The 19,281-nt window shown below is 55.0% G+C and overlaps 1 protein-coding gene across 2 annotated transcripts in view; it reads left to right on the forward strand.

The window, feature by feature from the left end:
- Positions 1–19,281, forward strand: part of DTX2 (deltex E3 ubiquitin ligase 2) — a 33,556-nt gene that overhangs the window by 4,219 nt on the left and 10,056 nt on the right. For both annotated transcript variants that reach the window (XM_061153470.1, XM_061153471.1), the window contains exons 2-4: positions 7,493–7,847; positions 10,359–10,995; positions 16,920–17,020. In XM_061153470.1, the coding sequence (XP_061009453.1) occupies positions 7,580–7,847; positions 10,359–10,995; positions 16,920–17,020 (1,006 nt within the window). In that variant the 5' untranslated portion in view covers positions 7,493–7,579. The remainder of the gene's footprint in view (positions 1–7,492; positions 7,848–10,358; positions 10,996–16,919; positions 17,021–19,281) is intronic.

A 19,281-nucleotide genomic window follows, 5' to 3' on the forward strand; every position in this document is an offset into this window, starting at 1 on the left:
CCTTGCCTGTAAGGAGCCCATGCCCCGGTGGAGGGGGCAAGTAGATAATTGCACTGAGATGTCACATAGACATTGGCGGTTAGATGTGGCCACTTCTCCCTGCAGGGCAGGAGTGTGTATAGGAAAGATTTCACAGGGAGTTAAGAGAGGAGTGAATGGACAGGTGGAGTGGACACTCTGGGTGGCGGGGTGGGGGGGGGCATGAAACAGCCTGATCGGTTCTGGGCCGTCCCTGGGGTTGCTGATGGCTGGACCAGTGATGCGGGCAGGGTATCTGAAGACAGATCTGGATGATCAACGTGCATGGGGTTACTGAAGCCGTGGGAACAGATAAGAGAGTCACTGGGGAGTGCAGAGAGGAGAGGCGGGCCGGGCCTGATTGCCCGATGCAGGAAAGCTGTGGCTCTGGGAAGCAGCTGGCCTGCTGTGCTCTCAGGCGCTGTGTTCCGTCCTCAGGTGTTGGGCGAAGACCGACGTGTCTGCAGAGCGCAGGCGTGCCGCGGGGGAGGCTCGCCGGAGCCGTAAGCACTCTCCCAGTTTTTAATAGAGAAACGGGTTCCGAGAAGTGCTTCTCAACTATCCGGACAGCGAGAGCACAGCGTGGCTGGCAAACCACAGCTCACGGGCCAAGTCAGCCCACAGCCTGTTTTTGTAAATAAAGTTTTCTTGGGACACAACCACACGAGTTAGTTTACACGTGGCCCATTACTGTTTTCACACTGCAGAGTTGAGTAGTTGCAACAGACACCCTATGTTCTGCCAAGTCTACAGTAGGTACCTTCTGACCCTTTACAGAAAAGGTTTGCTGGCCCCGCCCTGGGGAGTCATGGTAACTGGGGTAGCCTTGAGAGCGGCAGCGGCCACCACAGTGGTGCAGCTTGTTGTCGCTGGCTGGATGATGAATCTGGGTCAGGCCTGCAAACGTTGCCAGGTTTTCTGGTTTTCAAGAAAAGCTGGAAATCTGGATTGATTGATTTATCCTAATTTTAAAACATTGGCTCAATCTGTAAAATTTACAAACTGTAGTAGGCTGAGCAGACACATCTGGCAGGCTGATTTGCCCACATCAACTTCTCCCTCTGCAGACTGATTTGGGAAACCTGTGACTGGGTTTCCCACGTAGCTCAGCTGGTAAAGAATCCTCCTGCAATGCAGGAGACCCGGTTTGATTCCTGAGTTGGGAAGTTCCCCTGGAGAAGGGATCAGCTACCCACTCCAGTATTCTTGGGCTTCCCTGGTGGCTCGGATGGTAAAGAATCCACCTGCAATGCGAGAGACCTGGGATTGATCCCTGGGTTGGGAAGATCCCCTGGAGGAGGGCATGGCAACCCAGTCCAGTATTCTTGCCTGGAGAATCACCATGGATGGAGGAGCCTTGTGGGCTACAGTCTATGGGGTCACAGAGTCGGATGCAACTGAGCTACTGAACACAGCACAGCACATACCTGTGACTTCTCAGGCAACTTGCTTATCGTTTGCCTGAGTTTTCTCATTTATAAAACAGAGATAATACCCTGTCCAGGATTGTAAAGATTAAGTGAGAAGATACTTAGCACTGTGCCCGGTAATACATAGTAAGCTCTTGTTGCTGGCCACTGTGCCTGCCATTGCTTCCTCGGCTCCCACATTCTGGCCTCAGGGTAGGCCTGGGAATCAGGGCTCAGCCCTCTGATGACCTGTGGGTGGTCAGTTTGCTCCTGGCCAAAGAAGGGGCAGCCGGTTCTTGGTGCTGGTGGAGGAGGTTGTCCATGGAGCAACTGTCGGTCACCAGGGCCCACCCCCTGGATACTGTGTGGCTTTCTGAACCCGAATTGGGATAGTCTGCTCTGACCTGCCCTTGGAGGCCCCAGACAGGCACCAGCCAGGACAGGAGTTGTCATTTCCTATCTTGCAGCCCCAGTGTGCAAGGGGACAACTCAAGTGTTAGTCCTTCCATCCCTCAGAAGCGCAGTAAGGTCTGAGTGGCACTTGCTGGAGCCATCTCTTGTCTAAACCAAAGTCTTACCTTGCAGCGCTCCTGTTGTAATAATCCAGGCCCTTGGATGGTGTGTTTTTTGCACTTTCTGGTAACTCAGGGGTGGGGCGTGTGTCTCTTGGCAAGGAGGCACCATGGTGCTTTGACAGGCCTGTTAATGAAACCCCATTGGGATGGGAGTGGCTGTCTAAAGTCAGGATGGTAGGCTACAGCGGTGGGGGTTTGGTTCCTATTTGCGATCTTTTGAAAGTTGTGGGCGTTGTAGAGGTTTGTTTCTGATAACAGAAGTAAAACTTTCCCACTTTTAAAAATGGGAAAAGTTCAGAAGTTAAACAAAAGGTCTTCTGCAGTTTCTCTACTCAAAGGCAGCTGTTAGCACTTGGGTACATTGCTACTGAGTTTTCTCTCTGCTTCTCTTTTACCAGGTTAAAGTAGTGCTGTTGGGAATAGCTTTATGTTGACATTTTCCTCTAATCTCCTTAGATAGATTTCTTAATGATTGGGTCAAAGCAAGTGAGTATATATATATATGTATTTTTTTTCTTTTGGTTTGGCCTTGCCATGGGGCATCCAGGATCTTAGTTTCCTGATCAGGAATTGAATTCGCACTCTCTGCAGTGGAAGCATGGAGTCTTAACCACTGGATGCCAGGGAAGTCCCCTGAGTGAACATTTTTAAACCTCTTGATACATATTACCAGACTGTTTTCTGGAAGGGGTTTATCCCTTCCAGCAGTGTGACTTCTTACTGTACTCTTGCTGGACTGTGTATTGATATTAAGTTATTTTTATGGCTTTGAGAGGCAGAAAAATAATACTCTATTGTGTTAAAAACAACACGTCTAGCAAAGTAGCACATTTCTTTGATATGTCTCTGCACAGGATCTGACTTTCCCAGGTCCATGGGAACGCTTTCTGACAGTGCTCGGGTGGCCAGCTGCCCATAGCAGGTCTTTCAAGGTCATGCTCTGGTTACTGGTCATGCTTACCGTGTCAGCTGGTGGGGTGTGGAGTTGCAGGCCCGTGCTTCTGGGAAAGCACCCGCAAGAGAGGCAGCTGAGAAAATAGGGCTTAAGGTCACCCAGTCTCACTGGTCTCCAGCCCGTGCCCCTCAGACGCCTCTGTCCTGCATAGCAGCTTCCTGGGCCTCTCGGAGTCGGAAATGGAGGGCGCCCTCTGTGGCAGAGCACCCCACGTTTTTACATTTTGCATATCGATGGGAGGCGTACGATCACATTTGGAAAAGGGTTCTGCTGTTTAAGAGGCTCGAAAACCCATCCAACCCCCTGAGCAGTTGAGCCCAGGAGAGGGGCTGTGACTGTCCCAGGATCATTGTGTGTGAACCCAGGGGTGAACTGCCCAGCTCAGGCTTGGGCCAGGCCGCTTCATATTTCAGTGGGATTCAAGGGGGAGGAAATGGGTCCTCACGTGTTGGCACATTGATGGTCCTCAGTCTGGGCACCAGTTTAAAACCACGCTCGGGGACTTCTTCCTGGAGGCCTCAACTGTAAGGGGATCCACTTGTGTGGTTCCCCGACTTGGAGGCCCACAATTAGGCGGGATGAGTTTCACTGGATTCCTGTGTCAGCTCAGATCTTGTTCTAAAGCTTTCCTAAATCCCCTGGGAATGGAAAGACTCTCAGACACATGTAACTCTTTTGTGTCAAACACCTCTCTGGTGGAACAGCAGGGTCCCGCTGTGCCTTGGGGCCGGGGGCTGGGAAAGGGTTGGTTGTGGCTAAATCTGAGGGAAGAATGCAAGGGAAGGCAGGATGGTTTTTCTTGTGGTCAAGTTGTTGATACATTTTTTAGAGATAATTTTGGTCCGACCATCATAAGTAATATGATCTTGTAGAACATCTGCCAGTCTAGAGAGAAATAAAGAACGTATATCCCGTACGTAACTCCACTGCCCCTAGTAACGTGTCAAGAGTTGTTCCTTTCCAGCCTTTTAAAAATTAGCTTATATAAGGTAGAAAGAACCTGGGCTTCATGGTGTCACAGACCAGCCACCTGACCTTGAATAAACTTTTTATTTCTTTTGGCCTCAGTTCCTGCGTGTGTAGTTTGGGGATAATTTCTACCTTTGGGGGCGATTGAGGGTAGAGAGAGCAGGACGACAGGAGTGCTGGGCAGAGTGCCTGCTCGTAGTAGACGTTCAGTAAATGGCGCACCTGCCTCCCTGAGAGCACGGGGTGTGTTTTTAATTTGTCCTGAGAATTATGCTAGGTCTGAAAGCCTTTTAAAGACTCACATTCCATCATAGGGATGTACCATAATTTACTTCAGAATCCCCTTATTCCATTATTATAAAGTATTTAGGTTGCCCCCAGACTGAGGCTTTTTTCCCATGGTCAATTAGAATAATAGTTTTCATAATTAAGAACACCCTAAATAGCCCCATCATTAAGAACCAAAACAAATTAGGTTTTTGAACTGCGGCTTGGGGATGGTTGAGGCTGTAGCAGAGAATGGGTGCCTTGACTGGCTGCTGCGCGTGCGTAATTGCTGCCTTTGAGGGGGAACAGCAGTGGGCATTCTGGGCCTCGCCCCAGGCCCCTGGAGGGAAAGGTGCTCCTCCCCTGTCGTGTGTGTTTCAGCCCCTCTGGGATTTGAGGCGTTTGAAGAACTGCAGCTCCAGCGTTGGGTCAGCCTCAGCTCTGCCCTCTGGGAGTTCCCGTTGTGGGGGGTGTGGGAGGGGGGACAGATGCTGAAACCAATAAATGTAGTCCGGTTCGGATAAGCGGGATATGCAGTGAGGACGCTCAGGAGGGTGGAGTCAGCACTTTCTGGTGAGGGCCTGGTCAGAGGGCTCGGAAGGGATGCTCTGGCTGAGTCGGGAAAGATGGGCACATTTGCTGGGGGCTCAGATGCGGAGAGGATGGGAATCCGGACACGGGCAGCAGGATCCACGGCTGGGAGGTGGGAAACAGCGCCGAATGTTCTGGCACTTGCTAGGATTTGATGCAGCTGGACAAAAAGTGGAGGCCTTGGTATTAGTGGGGACAGTGGCCAGTCACGGAGGGGCGGTGTGCCGGGTCTTTCTCATCTCTGGGTCTCCAGGACCCTGGCAGCCTAGACCGTGGTGTGCCTGCAGTCTGCAGCTCTAGCTGAAGTTCTCAAGCGGAGTTCTGAGGCTGTTTGGCAGAGTTCTCCAAGTCGGTTCACCTGGGGATGTGCGGGCATGCTGGAGCGTACCACGTGTGCTGGTAACTGGGAGGCTCCCCCCTCCGGCTGAGAGATGAGTGATGCCTGTCAGGAGGTGCCGGGGGAAAGTCTGGGCTCAGGAGTAATTGGCCCCGAAACCAGTCCTGTGATTTGTACCTGGATGTCGTTCCAGGGACCTCTAATTGCAGGCGCTGAGCTAATAAACCCTCCAGCCATTTCAAGGGCATCCCGGGCCTGGTTCTCCAGGGTGGGAGGCGTGCTTTTGTTGAAGTGGTTACAGCTCAGGGGCGGGCCTGGCTCCCCCGGGTGTGCTCAGAGTTATCTCGGGCCTGACTCACCACCTGTGCTCTCAGGTAGCACGGAGCCGCCCTGGGCCACCGCTCCTCCCCCAGACTCGGGGGGAGGCAGGGGTGGGATGGAGAGGGCAGGGAAAGGGAGGGAGGCCCAGGTCTGCTGATGGCTGCTGCGTGCCTGACGCGCACCTGTCGGTCTGAGTCCCCGAGGAGAGCACTGAGAGTCGAAGGTGATGTGGCCGTGTCCAAGTGAAGTCAGGCTGGGAGCGCCTGGCCACTTTCATCAGAAGACAGAGCGAGTTGAGCGCTGTGTGGACGCCAGAGCCCACGCCCCTTCCTTTTCACGTGCTGCTCCAGGTCTGCCTTCCTCGTGGGGCAGACGGTCTCAGCCTTCTTACGGAAACCCTGCTGGAGTGCAGTCTCAGGGACAGCAGCGAAAGCCCAGGGCACCGGCCTCATTAGTGGCCATGTTAGCAAGTCACTGAAACTTCCAGGGCCTCAGTTTCCTTGTCTGCAAAGTGGGAACAAAATTCGATGCCTGTGCTTAAGGGGGTTGTGTGGGAACTGGAGCAGGTGCCGTGACTGGGACCCTCTTGGCACCAGGGCCCTCCATGGACATCACAGCTCAGGGTGCTCACGGCTTGAGACGCAGGCTTCTCTTCCCTCCCCCTCTTGCCCCCTTCTCTCCCCGCTAAGCGGGGCCTGGAAGTGGAGCTCAAAGCAGAGCCCAGACCGAGCCTTCCCTGCTAAGAGAAAGCGCATGAGCTAGGGTTGACCTGGGTTTGCGCTCGTGCTGTCACTCAGCAGTGTGTGTGTGGCCTTCTGTAATGCCTTGACTTCTTGGAGCTTTGGTTTCCTGTCCATAAAGGGAGAAATACCGCCTGGACAGTCTGTTCCGCCTAACTGAGACGAGTCCCTCTGGTGTTTCTCACTGAACATCGGCCCGGTTCCCCTCGCACCCCCGGAGCTGGTGCTCTGGGCACTGTGTCCACAGCCCCCCTCTCTCCTTCAGACACTTGCAGGCGCTGGAATCGTCATCTGCTCCTGAATTCAGCCGTGCTCAGAGCTAATCCCTGTCAAACTCATGCTGCATGACATGGTCTGTGCTGAGGCTGGTGATGCGGCTGTAGACAAGGCTGACTTGCGGGGTGTCTGCCATCTGAGGGGGACAGAAAGAGAGGGACCGCCATCACCCCTGTATATGTTCCCTGGTACTGGGGAGGAGAAGTTCATGTGACAGGTGGCCTGGGAACACCCTGAATGATGCAACTAGGCGGGGGTGACTGGGAGAGGAAGGTCTTGGGAGATGGGTATAAAGTCTCTGGAACTGGCCACTGGTCAGCGAGACCCAGGGCCTGGGAGTGGGGCTCAGAGAGGCCGGAGAGAGAGGACCTCAGCATCCAGGGGATTTGAATGTCCATCTCAGGCTCCATGCTCCGTGGTTAATGGTGCGGGAGGCCAAGGTGGCCTGGAGGCCTGGGTGGGGCTAGGAGCCACCCCAGCTTTGAGTCCCTGCCCTGCCATTGACCCCCAGGCTGCCCTTGAGCCCCAAGTCCTTTCTGAGACCCAGTTTTGTTTTGTTTTTTTCCAATCTGTAACACCACAGGTATTATTTTGTGTCTTACAAACCTACTTTGGAAACTGTGGCATCCTCACAGTTTCCTCACTTTATACCTCACAGAGGTATAAAGGGTCCTCATGGCCAGTCCATGAAGGATTTGAGGTGACTCGTGAAGATACACTGTAAAAAGATACACTTAGTAGCTGGGCCAGAGGGAAAGTATTGGTAAAAGGACAGAAGCAGGGCTGATGGTTAGCACCCAGAATTCAGTCACTGTGTCTTCCTGGACATTTGTAGAGGTAAGAGCGCTGCTTGATTGACGCTGACTTCTTGCTGGCTGCCTGAGCAAGGAGCCAGGATGAGGTATTTGGTTCACGAAGCTTTTAAGGTATTGGGGGAAAGTGACTGGAAAAGCATGATCCTTTTCGCTGCACCCAGACCGACTCCAGCAGTGCCACCTTGTGTGTGGGTAACCGCTTGTCTGTCTTGTTTGCAGGTCTCCTGGCAGCACTGGGCAATGAACCCGAGACTCCAGCCCAGCGTGGTCTGAAGCCGTTGGAGACGACAGGGCGTCCTGGGGAAGATGGCCATGGCACCGAGCCCTTCCCTGGCTCAGGTGTACGCCAGCCCGGTGGCAGTGGCCGTGTGGGAGTGGCAGGACGGGCTGGGCACCTGGCACCCCTACAGCGCTGCCGTCTGCAGCTATATCGAGCAGCAGTTTGTGCAGCAGAAGGGCCAGCGCTTCGGGCTGGGGAGCCTGGCCCACAGCATCCCCTTAGGCCAAGCCGACCCCTCGCTGGCTCCTTACATCATCGACCTCCCCAGCTGGACGCAGTTCCGCCAGGACACTGGTAAGACCCTTCCTGCTTCTAGCGTGTGTCTAGGTGCCTCCTTCAGGCTGGGCACTGTGCTCTGTGTTCGGGTCAGAGAGTTGACTCTCGGCGTCATCCTGCCTCTGAAACACACAGGGTCAGGAGGCAGACGCTGAGGGATAGCAGGTACCACACTGTGTGAGGTACCACTTCGTGGTACAGGGTGCCTTGAAACACAGCGCGGAGGCCGTCCCAGCCCCTTCCCCTTGTCTCCCAAAGCAGAACTGCCTGCTTCCACGTGTAGAGATTCGAGGGTCTCGTGAGCAGCAGGCAAGCAGGCCAGCCAGCACGGGGATGGCACGCCGTGCTAGTGAAGAGGGCCTGGTGGTGAGTTCTGGCTCCTGAAGGACAGTTGTGGCACCCGGGCCGGTTACTTCACTCTCCTGTGCACTCAGGTTTCTTTTGTATGTGCCTATCAATAGTGTGGGCTTCCCCGGTGGCTCAGTGGTAAGGAATCCATCTGCAGTGCAGGAGACCTTGGTGTGATCCCTGGGTCGGGAAGATCCCCGGGAGGAGGGCATGGCAACCCACTCCAATGTCCTTGAATGGAGAGTTCTATGAACAGAGGAACCTGGCGGGCTACAGTCCATGGGGTCGCCAAGAGTTGGACACGGCTGAGTGACTGAGCAGCAGCAGCCTTGACCAGTGTTACCGAGAATGGGGCCACCAGCTTCTTCCCGGAGCTATGCCCTGTCCCTCCAGATCAGTGGTTCTCAGCCGAGGGTGCCTGTCTCCTGGTACATTGGGCAACGTGTGGGGACATTTTTGACTGTCAGGACTGTGGGGTGGGTGCTACCGGCATCTAGTGGATAGAGGCCTGGGATGCTACAAAGTAAACATCCTACAGTGTACAGGACCGGCCCCACAACAAGGAACTGTCAGCCCCAAATGCACTGGCGCCCAGCCTGAAGAATCCGGCTCTGATCCCATAGCAGCCTCCTCGGGGGTGTGAGGACTCAGGCTTCCAGGCAGCGGATGCAGATAAAAGTCCCGGCCCTCATGACATTTGCAGTCACCGAGAAAGGCAGCGAGCAAGATAAATAACTCATGACCCATGTATGGTTGGGTCAGTGAGTGTTTATGAGGGTGTGTAAAGTGTAGGGAGAGGTTATTCTGAAGTTTGAGCTCGCGTGGCCTGGTCACCAGGAAGGACCAGGCACAGACCAGGGGAGGGGCAGCTGGTGCAGGGCTTTTCTGTCCCTTGAAGGGACTTCAGTTTTTCTTCTGAAAGGAGGAGGCCCTGGAGGGCTTGGGCAGAAGAGTGACATCATCTGATTTGGGGGTTAAGTGTATTGCTCTGGCTGCTGAGGTCAAGAGACCAGATAGAGGGTAATCGCAGTGATCATCTTTTGGCCAGTGCTGTTAGAAGCATGGCCCAAATTGATTTTTTCCTTTCTCCTTTCCTTAATCATGCGATTTGGTTTATTCATATAAACTAACCACAGATGTTTCCTAATAGTTGCTACCTGAGAAGTCCAAGGGAATCCAGGTACATCCATGTAAGAGAAGTCTGTAAAAGTTAATGAGTTTCTGGGACTTCTCGGGCTGTACAGTGGTTAAGACTCTGCGCTTCTACTTTGCCAGGGGTCACAGGTTTCATCCCTGGTTGGGGAACTAAGATCCCGCATGCCATGGGGCCCCCCAAAAAAAAAAAAAAAATATATATATATATATATATATATATATATATATATATATAAAACAAAAAAAGTTAATGAGTTTCACAGAGTCTTAGACACCTAAAAACTACTTACGGCTTCAGTTCAGTTCAGTTCAGTCACTCAGTCATGTCCGACTCTTTGCGACCCCATGAATAGCAGCATGCCAGGCCTCCCTGTCCATCACCAACTCCCGGAGTCTACTCAAACTTATGTGCATCGAGAAGTGATGCCATCCAACCATCTCATCCTCTGTCGTCCCCTTCTCCTCCTGCCCCCAATCCCTCTTGCTGCGTAGTATATGGAAATAGGAAAGGTTTTCATTATGATTGTCAGCTGCAGCTAAACATATGTGCTTAAACGACTGGATGGGTCGGAATATATTGCAGTATACGAAGTGTGCTTTCCGCTCAGTGGTTGGATTGTGGATGATTTCATCTCCTTCAGGCGTTTTTGTTTTGGTTCCTTCGGTAAGCCCACACAGGTTTCATCATTAGGAATATTTTGAGAAGCCTCATCAAGTCTGAGCCACAGCTGATCTTTGACCCAGTCCCCTAGTCCAGCTGAGAAAGGCCAGTTCCCCTCTGCCACTTCGTCCGTTGGGTCCACAGTTTCTCTGCACAGAGCGCACTCTACCTTTCATCCCAAATTTGGAGAGAGTCATTAGTGTCAGCCTTTAGGTCAAACAGCAGCATGACCCATGTGTATATACCGTGACCACATTATCTTATGTTGGTTGTAAGGGAAAAAAAGAAGTTTAAACTCCCTTGGTTTGAGGCTGGTGAGGGGCCGGCAGATGAGCTGTTTACATGCATCCTTCCATTTAACACAGGCACCATGCGGGCCGTGCGGAGACACCTGTTCCCGCAGCACTCGGCCCCTGGCCGGGGCGTCGTCTGGGAGTGGCTGGGTGACGACAACTCCTGGACGGCCTACGAGGCCAGCGTCTGCGACTACTTGGAGCAGCAGGTGGCCCGGGGCAACCAGCTCGTGGACTTGGCGCCCCTGGGGTACAACTACACCATCAACTATGCCACCCACACGCAGACCAACAAGACTTCCAACTTCTGCCGGAGTGTGCGGCGCCAGGCGGGGCCCCCGTACCCGGTGACCACCATCATTGCCCCGCCGGGCCACACGGGGGTGGCCTGCTCTTGCCATCAGTGCCTCAGCGGTGGCACCACCGGCCCCGTGTCAGGCCGCTACCGCCACTCCATGACCAGCCTCCCTGCCTACCCCGTCCCCCAGCCGCCCCACAGGACCGCTCTTGTTTGGGGGGCCCACCAGGCCTTTGCTCCGTACAACAAGCCCTCCCTCTCCGGGGCCAGGTCGGCGCCCAGGCTGAACACCACCAACCCCTGGGCCGGGGCGCCCTCCTCCCTGGGGAACCCGCCCCTCTACCGCTCCAGCCTCTCCCACCTGGCATCGCAGCACCAGCCCTCAGGACTGTCCGCCACCAGCACAGCCAGGTAGCTTGTGTTTCCAACGGCTGTTGTGTCCAGCTGCGTGCCTTGTCAGGGCCTTGGGTTTCCACCTTTGTTTAGCTGGGAAGGCTCCCCCAGTGCCTTGCAGACCCGGCACCTGCCTCCTTGGCGGTCCCAGCTACTTCATCATCTCCTTTGCATGCGTCACGTGGTGCCAAGGGACCATGGCCATCCACAGCCTTGTGTCCCAGCGAGCCTCCATGACCTCTGACACGCGAGTGCTGGTAGTTGCCATGTGGGTTAAAAACCAGTGATCCGTTCATTTCCTCAGGAGAATCGGGCTCTCTGCGCAGTTAAAGGTTCTTTGGCTGTGCGTGTGTGTCCATAGCTGGGTGCGTGAGGACGTTTCACTGACTCCCGCTATGTGCCCGGCCCTGAAATCACAGACTTGGAAGGTTCAGTCCTCTCCCTAAGCCCATGGCCTCGTCCAGGGGAAGGCTGGAGCCCAGTTTTGGTGTTTAACAGTTGGTTGAGGAAAGAGCAAAATGCTGGGCAGGTGGGGGTGGCAGCAGGTGGTGTGGGCTGACTGCTGTGCTGTCCCTCGGGCACCCTGGGAGAGTGATAAGATAGGCCCCATCTAAGTTAGGTGACACTTTAAAGTGGGAAAACCCTGGAGTGGCCAGTGGTGGATGCTTCCGGGGTGCTGACACCTGTTCCTGACCAGGGGCCTCGGTGTTGATCGTTACTGAGAGTCGGGCCTGCAGAACGTTTTGAGGATTCGCAGTGATGGCCGGGATGGGGGCAGATTTTTCTTTTCTGAGAGAGGGTGACCTGGGCGGGCGGTGACTGGACGTGGGAACCTGTGGCTGCCCTGTTTCCCAGAAAGTCGGCATCTTGGTTCCACCTTGCTCACCCAGACCATCCCAGCCCTCCTGACCACGAGGAGGGCTGAAGCTTCCTAGTATGGCTGAGACCTGCTTGGCAGCTTCTGGGGCCTCTAGTGTTCTCCGGAGGACCTGTCCGGCTTCAATAAGACAATGACGGCTTCACTCACTGAGCACCCATTACAGCCAGGCTTGGTTTTCCCGGATCCTCCCAGTGGCCTGTAATGGGTGGTGTCCCCAGATTCCAGGGGAGCATGTTGAGGCTGGTGGGATTAGCAGCACAGCCAGGACGTGGCAGAGCTGGGCTCAAACCCAGGCCCTTGCGGGCTGCGTGGGGCACGTGGAGCTCTGGAAGCCATCTGAAAGATGGAGTGAGAGGAAGACAGGGTGTCCTGGCGGGTGTGTGCAGAGGCCGCCGGCGCAGAGGGGAGGCTGGGCCCACTGGGTCCTGGCGTCTTCCTGCACGTCTTTTCCTTTCTGAAGATGGGGCTCGTGGATCTGAGATCTTTCTGGGAATTGGAAGCACGGGTAAGACTTGGGCCTTCCCCAGAGACATGAGCACGCTGGGCTCTGTGCCAACCCAGTCCCTCCCGGTGCCCTGCGAGGCCCCTTCCAGTACGTGGGTTAGTCTGTTTTAGAGAAAAACACGTCACATCTGCCAGCCCAGAAGGGTTATCAGTAAGGGTGAAGCCGCTTTTACGACTTGGTCAGCTTTGCCCAGCCTCCTGGGGCTTGCGTTCTGACGCATTAACTGAGGCAGGTTTCTTGAAGGTTCTAAAGCTGGGATTCTGGGAGGAGCCAGGTGACCACTTGGGCCTTGTTGCTTTCTTCTGGCATGGGGCTCCCATTGGTCTCCCCTGAGATTTCTCCGGAGTTTCCCCTCCCCAGCCTGAGGGCCCCGTCCAGGCAGGTTGCAGAAGGGGAGGCGGTGGGGCTGGATAGCCTCACGTCTGCTGCTTGGTCGTGCGTGTTGCTGCTTGCCTTGCCGCCCTGCCTTGTAAACCAGGTGGGAACTGGGCCAGTCCAGTCGGCTCTGGCAGGTGAGGCAGGGTCGGAGGGGCCTGCCTCCTGACGGGGGGCTCACCTGCACCTCCTGGCCTGTCTCTCTAGGAGCGGGGAGGGGCGTCTTGCACTGGCAGGGGTCGGTCTTCCCACGTCTGACTTGGTGTGTGGCCCTCTGCAGTCAGTGTCTCTGACGGCTGTTGTAGAGCCAGAGGGGGTCTAATTAATCCCTGACCTCTTCACCTAGCCTGGCTGGGAGGACTTGAAAACACTTGGCACCTCGGTTCTCTCGCGGCCATGGTGTAGTTTCTCCAGGCCAAGTGAACGTCGGCAGCGTCAGGTGAGGTCACCAGGTGTGAGGAGGAGAAGGCGATGGGGTGGGCAGCGCCACAGACTGGGGAAACCTGGGAACCAGTAACGTTTACTGGTAGCCCCTGGGAAGGACCTGTGAATGAGCGAAATGAAAGTTTGTGGAGCCCCTGTGGGTTCTTTTTTTGGAACCCATGTAGTTTCAAATCCCTTCTTGCTCAATCCGGGTAAAACCTCGGCTGACGGATTCGCCTTGTGCCCCAGGAGCCTTTCTCTGAGTAAGTAATCCATCGGGACGATACGTGATTTGTCACTGAGCCGCTGGGTTTAAGTAAATTTCCTGGTAGCTGAAGTTTATACCTTTAAGCACCAAAACTTGTGTTTTAATGGTGTTGGATGGAAGACTTTCCAAAATGTGTCACGCACACGTTGTTTAATAGCGGGTGTGCCAGCCAGTTTAGTTCTCTGCTGACTCAGGGCAGTGATTACGAGCAGCCCTCTGTTGCAGCTTCGGTGTGGCAAGGCCTCGGGGGTCTTTGTCCCGCACTTACCCAGCCTAGGAAAACGGCTCTCATTTCTTCCATCTACTCTGTTCTGGTCGCTACTGTTCTCCCAGCCTCTGAAAGTTGCGTGCTGCTCCCTCCTGCTATCAGTCAGGCTCTGTAAACTTGTGGGATTGGGGTCCTGGACTCCAGTGGGACCTGACTCCTGACTCACTCGCTGTGAGCCCTCAGCTCAGCTCTGTTCTCTCTTTCCGTCTCTCTTTTCCCCTTGTAGGATTACTGGGTTGGCCGGGGCAGTTGCAGAAGTTTCCCTTTGCTCTGATAGGGCTGTGGTGGTCAGGATTTGGTGAGGGCCCCGCGGCTCTCCAGAAGCGCCTCGCTCCACTGGGACCTGGGACACAGCAGGCGTTTGGATCGCACTGTGCAATGATCCTGGCAGCCACCCTGGGGGCCTTGGGGGATGATCCTCATCTTAGAAAGTAAAGCTCGGAAACGGGACTCGACGTGCCCCACAGTGGGCGCTGGCAGTGGGGTCCCCAGGCTCTGAATGCATCTTAAGCCCCTTGTACTGTGCATGCTCAGAGGGTCCCCTGTGGGGAGCTGGAGGGAGGCTTTGCATGCCTTGCTCTCCTGCCTCCTAGTTCTGCCCCTTGTTCAGGACTGTACAATCCTGTCCAAGTAGAAGATGAGAAATCTCTGTCTTGTGTTCTCAGCTCCACTTGGAAGCTCCTGGAGATGGTTTCTCAGTTGGGAAAGGCAGGGGCGGCCTAGTAGGTAGACCCAGGAACCCAGCAGGCAGGCAGGAGGCTGGTAGGAAGGAATTCTCAGAAGGGCACTTCATGGGCAAATGGTGCCCACAGCAGGGAACATTCTGCCAGTCTGAGCAACTAGTGGACAGTGCAGGGGGATCTGTGACCTCTGAGGCTCTGTCTGCCCCTCAGAGTTCCCGTCGTGGGAACCACTGGATCCTTTCTCTGTCCCTTCTGATCACAGCAGAGAAATGTGTGGGGGAGGAGCTGGGGAAAGTTGCAGGGGAAGTGACACCATGAGACCCCTAGGCAGATGGAACTTTCATGGTTCCTGGTCCCAGTTCCCAGGTGAGTGCCTGTTGGAAGCCTTACTGCCTGTCTGCATTCTGCTCTCGTTCCTGTGGTAGAACCTGAGCCTCGGCCTTCTCTCTCAGATATGGGCCTCTCACCAGCAAGTGAAGACCCCGCTGCCCAGCCCACTGGGTCGCCCCGTGGAGCAGCAGAGCCAGGCTTTGGCTTTCCCGCTTCCTGGCTCATTGCTCCTTGTTGAGTTGGCTTAGGAGATGAAGGACACCTCCAGGGACTGTATCTTCTCCAAGTCCTTCACTTCTAGAACCTGAGAATTGAAGAAACAGACTCAGGAAGGGGGTAGGGTGTGGCTTCACATTAAACAACTTAGTGGGGCCAAAGCCTTAGCCTGGATGACTGCATGCCCGCCCTTCCCCCACTGCCTCAGCAAAGCACCCAGGCCCAGTCCCATTGTCCTCTTGGGGCTGACGGTAGACATGGGCGGCAGGAAGCGTAACAGTCCAGAAGTGAAAACCAGTACCAGTCAGTATGAGATTTTCTGATGTGGACCAGAACCAGCCAGCTCCCTGTTGCGTCCACTGACGGCCCTGTGACACGAGGCTGGCAGTAGGCAGGGGCCTGGAAGAGCTCCCAGAAGCATTTGCCACCACTGGGCGGCTGCTGGGCTGCTGGCCGTCGCGAGGGTAGCACAGCAGGCTGGAGGTGTCCATCGTTTCCTGAGCACCTTCCCGGCTCCTGGCTGCAGGCTGAGCCCAGTGAACCCAGGCCCTGTCCTTGGGGAGCTCCAGTTAGGGGCTGCAGACCCTTCCTATTGTATCATCTTGAACATGAGCAGGGCTGGAGGGACACAGTCACTGGGACCGGGGCGGGGGGGGGGGGGGGAGTAACAGGCATCTCGGGCCATCTGCATCAGCCGTCTCCAGTGTGGGGCTCCCCACAGGCAATACTGGCATGGATTTATTACCACTTAAAGATATAATGGCTTCCCTGGTGGTCTAGTGGCTAAGACCCTGCGCCCCCAGTGCAAGGGTCCCGGGTTCAATCCCTGGCCAGGGAACTAGATCCCACATGCTGCAACTAAGACCTAGTACAGCCAAATCAATCAACAAATATTTTAAAAATGAAAAAATAAAAATATAATCACACACATATATATAATGACTTAAAACCAAGTGAACAAGTTGGAATTAGTCACTGTGGGAAGCAAGACCATTTAAAAAATTGTTTTCCTTTATTTTAAACTAATTCTGGATTTATAGCAAAGTTACAAAGATAGTGGAGTTTCCGTATCTCTCTTACTTGACTTCTCGTGTTAACATCTTTCATGATAACCGTAGTGCAGTTGCCAGAACCAGCAGAGACTCACCGTTGGTGTGGGACTATTAGCTGAAGACTTTTCTGATCATCAGTTTTTTCTGTGTTGTTCTCTTCCTGATCCATGAACCCACTCTGCATCCAGTTGTCCTTCCTCCTCTCCTCCTCCTCTGGATAAAACTGCTCCTCAGTCTTTCTTCATCTTCCATAACCTTGACACTTTGAAAGAGTTACTTTTGTCAAATGGCCTTAATTTGGTTTCATCAAATGTTTTCTCATGATTGGACTGAGGTTATGCTGTTTTGGCAGAAACCACAAAAAGGGTGTTAATTTCCTTCTCAGAACATCCTTTCTTGGAGTTCCTGATGATGTTTGGCCCATTACTGGTGGTTTTGGTCTTGACCACTAGGAGTGGTTTCTGTTGGACTTCCACTCTGTGGGTACCACAGAGCCCTCATTTCGGTGAAGCAGGTGAGCTCATGGTTGTTTCAGGATTTGTCTTCAGAGTCTCAGGATTGTCCAGGAGAGCGTTTTTTGACAGCCAGCGCTTCATTCTCCACACCGTGTAAAAAGATGAGTCTCGTCCCCACCGTGTTCTTCCTGCCCACTGCTCCCTCCCCTCCCAGTGCCCCGCTTGGGGTCTGACTTTTGTTGCTTGATTTTCACGGAGGAAGTGCTTTCGAGAGTCATGACCATGAGACCTCTTTGCTTGTCCTTCGACATATTCTTCGTCAGGATCTTTCCTCTTAAAAAGAAAAACCAGAAGCCCTCCGCGCACAGAGGCCGCTGAGGGGAAGTGAAACCGCAAAGGGGCCTTGGCAGCACCAGTGTCTTCCTCACTGGCTGTTTCTGCCAAGTCAGCTCCTCACATTAAGCTCTGTCCCCTTCTTCTCCCCAAGTGCCTCCCTGCCCAGCGGTTCGGCGAGCAGCCCCCGGAGCGTCCCCGCCACGGTGCCCGTGCAGATGCCGAAGCCCAGCCGGGTCCAGCAAGCCCTCGCAGGTAGGCAGGTGGTCCCCGGTCCAGACATGTCCACCGGGGGCGGGGAATGCGTGGGGCAGGGGGAGGAGATTGTGGGGAGGGCGTCTTCTGACCCTCTGTGTTCTTGTGGAAACCCACAGGGGCTCCTTGGGGGGCAGCGCCTCTTTGCAGTGATGGTGACCCCCCCCTGCCCCGTGAGTGAGCCTGGGTGCCCCCTCATTTGTCTCAGTGCTGGGGGGATCATACCTGATGATGGTGGATGCCCGGTGCGGACATTCTCCATCTTTTACGTTTTCACATCACCTTGAATCACGGTTCAGGAGTAGCTTTTCTGTCCCAACATGCTTTAGGCATTTCCCTACAGGGGCCCTTTGGGGAGCTCCTCCAACTTTTTTGGCTGGAGTTCACATTTTGAGCAAGTGGCTTTTGTGTCTCACTAGGTCGTTTGTTAACCCTGCCCCTTTGAACTGTGTTCAGAATTCCTTCTGTGGGTGTTGGGAAGCCACTGAGAGTTGTTTTTTAACTTAGGGGGAATGTAAACCATGGCATGAAGGTACACCGAGGCGTCTGGTGAACTGCCATCATTTAGAGGCGGCGGCAGGGGAGGGAGCTAGCCAGTCCGTGTGCTAGCACAGGGCGTGTTGGAGGGGCCCAGGCTGGAGGCAGAGAGGCCCTGTGGACCCAGGCTTCGTGCCCCAGGCTGGCTGACCACTGACTAGGGCTGTGGCAGTGGATGGAGGTACAGGCTTCTGATTCAGCGATTGGACTGGTTGTGAGACGGAAGGAATAGAATGGGGCCTGGTGTGCGCTGCCGACAGAGAAGTCCTCGTGATTAAGGAGGAAGGACTCGGGGCTTTACTTACGTGGCGACTCATTTCATCCCAGTAGCAGCTCTGTGGGGGAGGAACTTTGTCCCATTTTACATCTGAGGAAACTGATGCGCTGAGAATTCCAGAAACCTCCCAAGGCCAGGCAGCCAGTCCTGGACAGAGCTGGGATTCAGCCCCAGGCGTTCTTGGCCTCAGAATCTGGGCTCTTCGCTATGACACTGTCCTGCTCTGAGTCTGGTGGGTCCATGGCTGTGGCCAGTGGAGCTGTCCTGGAGGCAGGGGAGTTTGGATGGGCGGCTCAGAAGAGCCACATGGGGTGTGTGCCTGCCCAGGAGTGTGTGAGGTTACAGAGGCTGGGTGGACCACCAGGAAGAAGGAACACTTGAAGGACATGGAAGGACCAGTCAAAGATGTAGTGGAGACAAGAGAGTGGGGCCAGGAAAGGCCGAGGACATGCCGCCCAGCAGGCACTCTGGAGCACACTCACCTGCTCAGCCATCAGCCCTCTGCTGGGGCAGAGAGGACAGTGAGCAAAGATGTAACTAGATAGTTCCTGCCCAGTTTGGGTCTTCCCGTGGCATCACATAGCCCAGGTAATTCAGATTGTGTGTGTGTGTGTGTGTGTGTGTGTGTGTGTGTGCGTGTGCATGGTACATGTACTGCTGGAGAGAGATTGCGGGAGCAAGCCCAGCCTGCAAGTGCCCGGCTCCGTTCAGCTCTGCGGTCTCTGGGCCTCATACCAGTGTGGTCACCTCTGCCCGCAGCTCGGCAGTAGTCTGGGCGCTGAGCAGCTCTCGAGGCTGGGACCCTCTCCTGGCCTGTTCTCTGTGTCCCTTGCCACCTTTGCTCTCAGAGCGATCCTGGAGGTGTTTTAACCTCCCATTTGCTTGTCAGGAGGACAGACCCCGAAGCTCAGGAATTGGGTCCTGGCGAGGAAAGAGTAGACAAGTCGGTGGCCAAACACCGCCTCCCCTGAACGCAGGGCTGTAGCTCATCCCTGTTGCTGGGGCCGCTGTGTGGGGTGCCAGGGAACCAGGGACCCTGGGCCCACGCCAGGAAGCAGGGTCTGGAGAGAGGTCTCAGCTGGGCAGTGGTTGTGGATTTGGTCGTGGATCTGGGAGCACGCCTACTGCACTGAGGTGAGCACCTGGACACAGGGGTTCTCAGGTAGGCTCCCAGCCACGGCCGTGCCGTGGAAGGGCTGCGTGCGCCCCTGCGCTGGAGGAGGGGCCGCCTCCCCATCCACCAGGAGCCTCGGGTGATGGCTTCACTGCCTGCAGCCTGGCCAGGGCCCCTCCTTCATGGGCATGGGGAAGAGTGGGCCCCCCAGGCCGGGCCAGGCTCCTACCCAGCAAGGGAGGAGGAGTGTCTGCATTTTACACTGCCAGGACCTGCCCAAGGCCGATCAGCCCCGGGGGAGTGGTACCGGCGTCAAAGCCAGGTTAGTAAGGC

Source organism: Dama dama, chromosome 10 (assembly GCF_033118175.1).
Source record: "Dama dama isolate Ldn47 chromosome 10, ASM3311817v1, whole genome shotgun sequence".
In the NCBI taxonomy this organism is placed as follows: domain Eukaryota; kingdom Metazoa; phylum Chordata; class Mammalia; order Artiodactyla; family Cervidae; genus Dama; species Dama dama.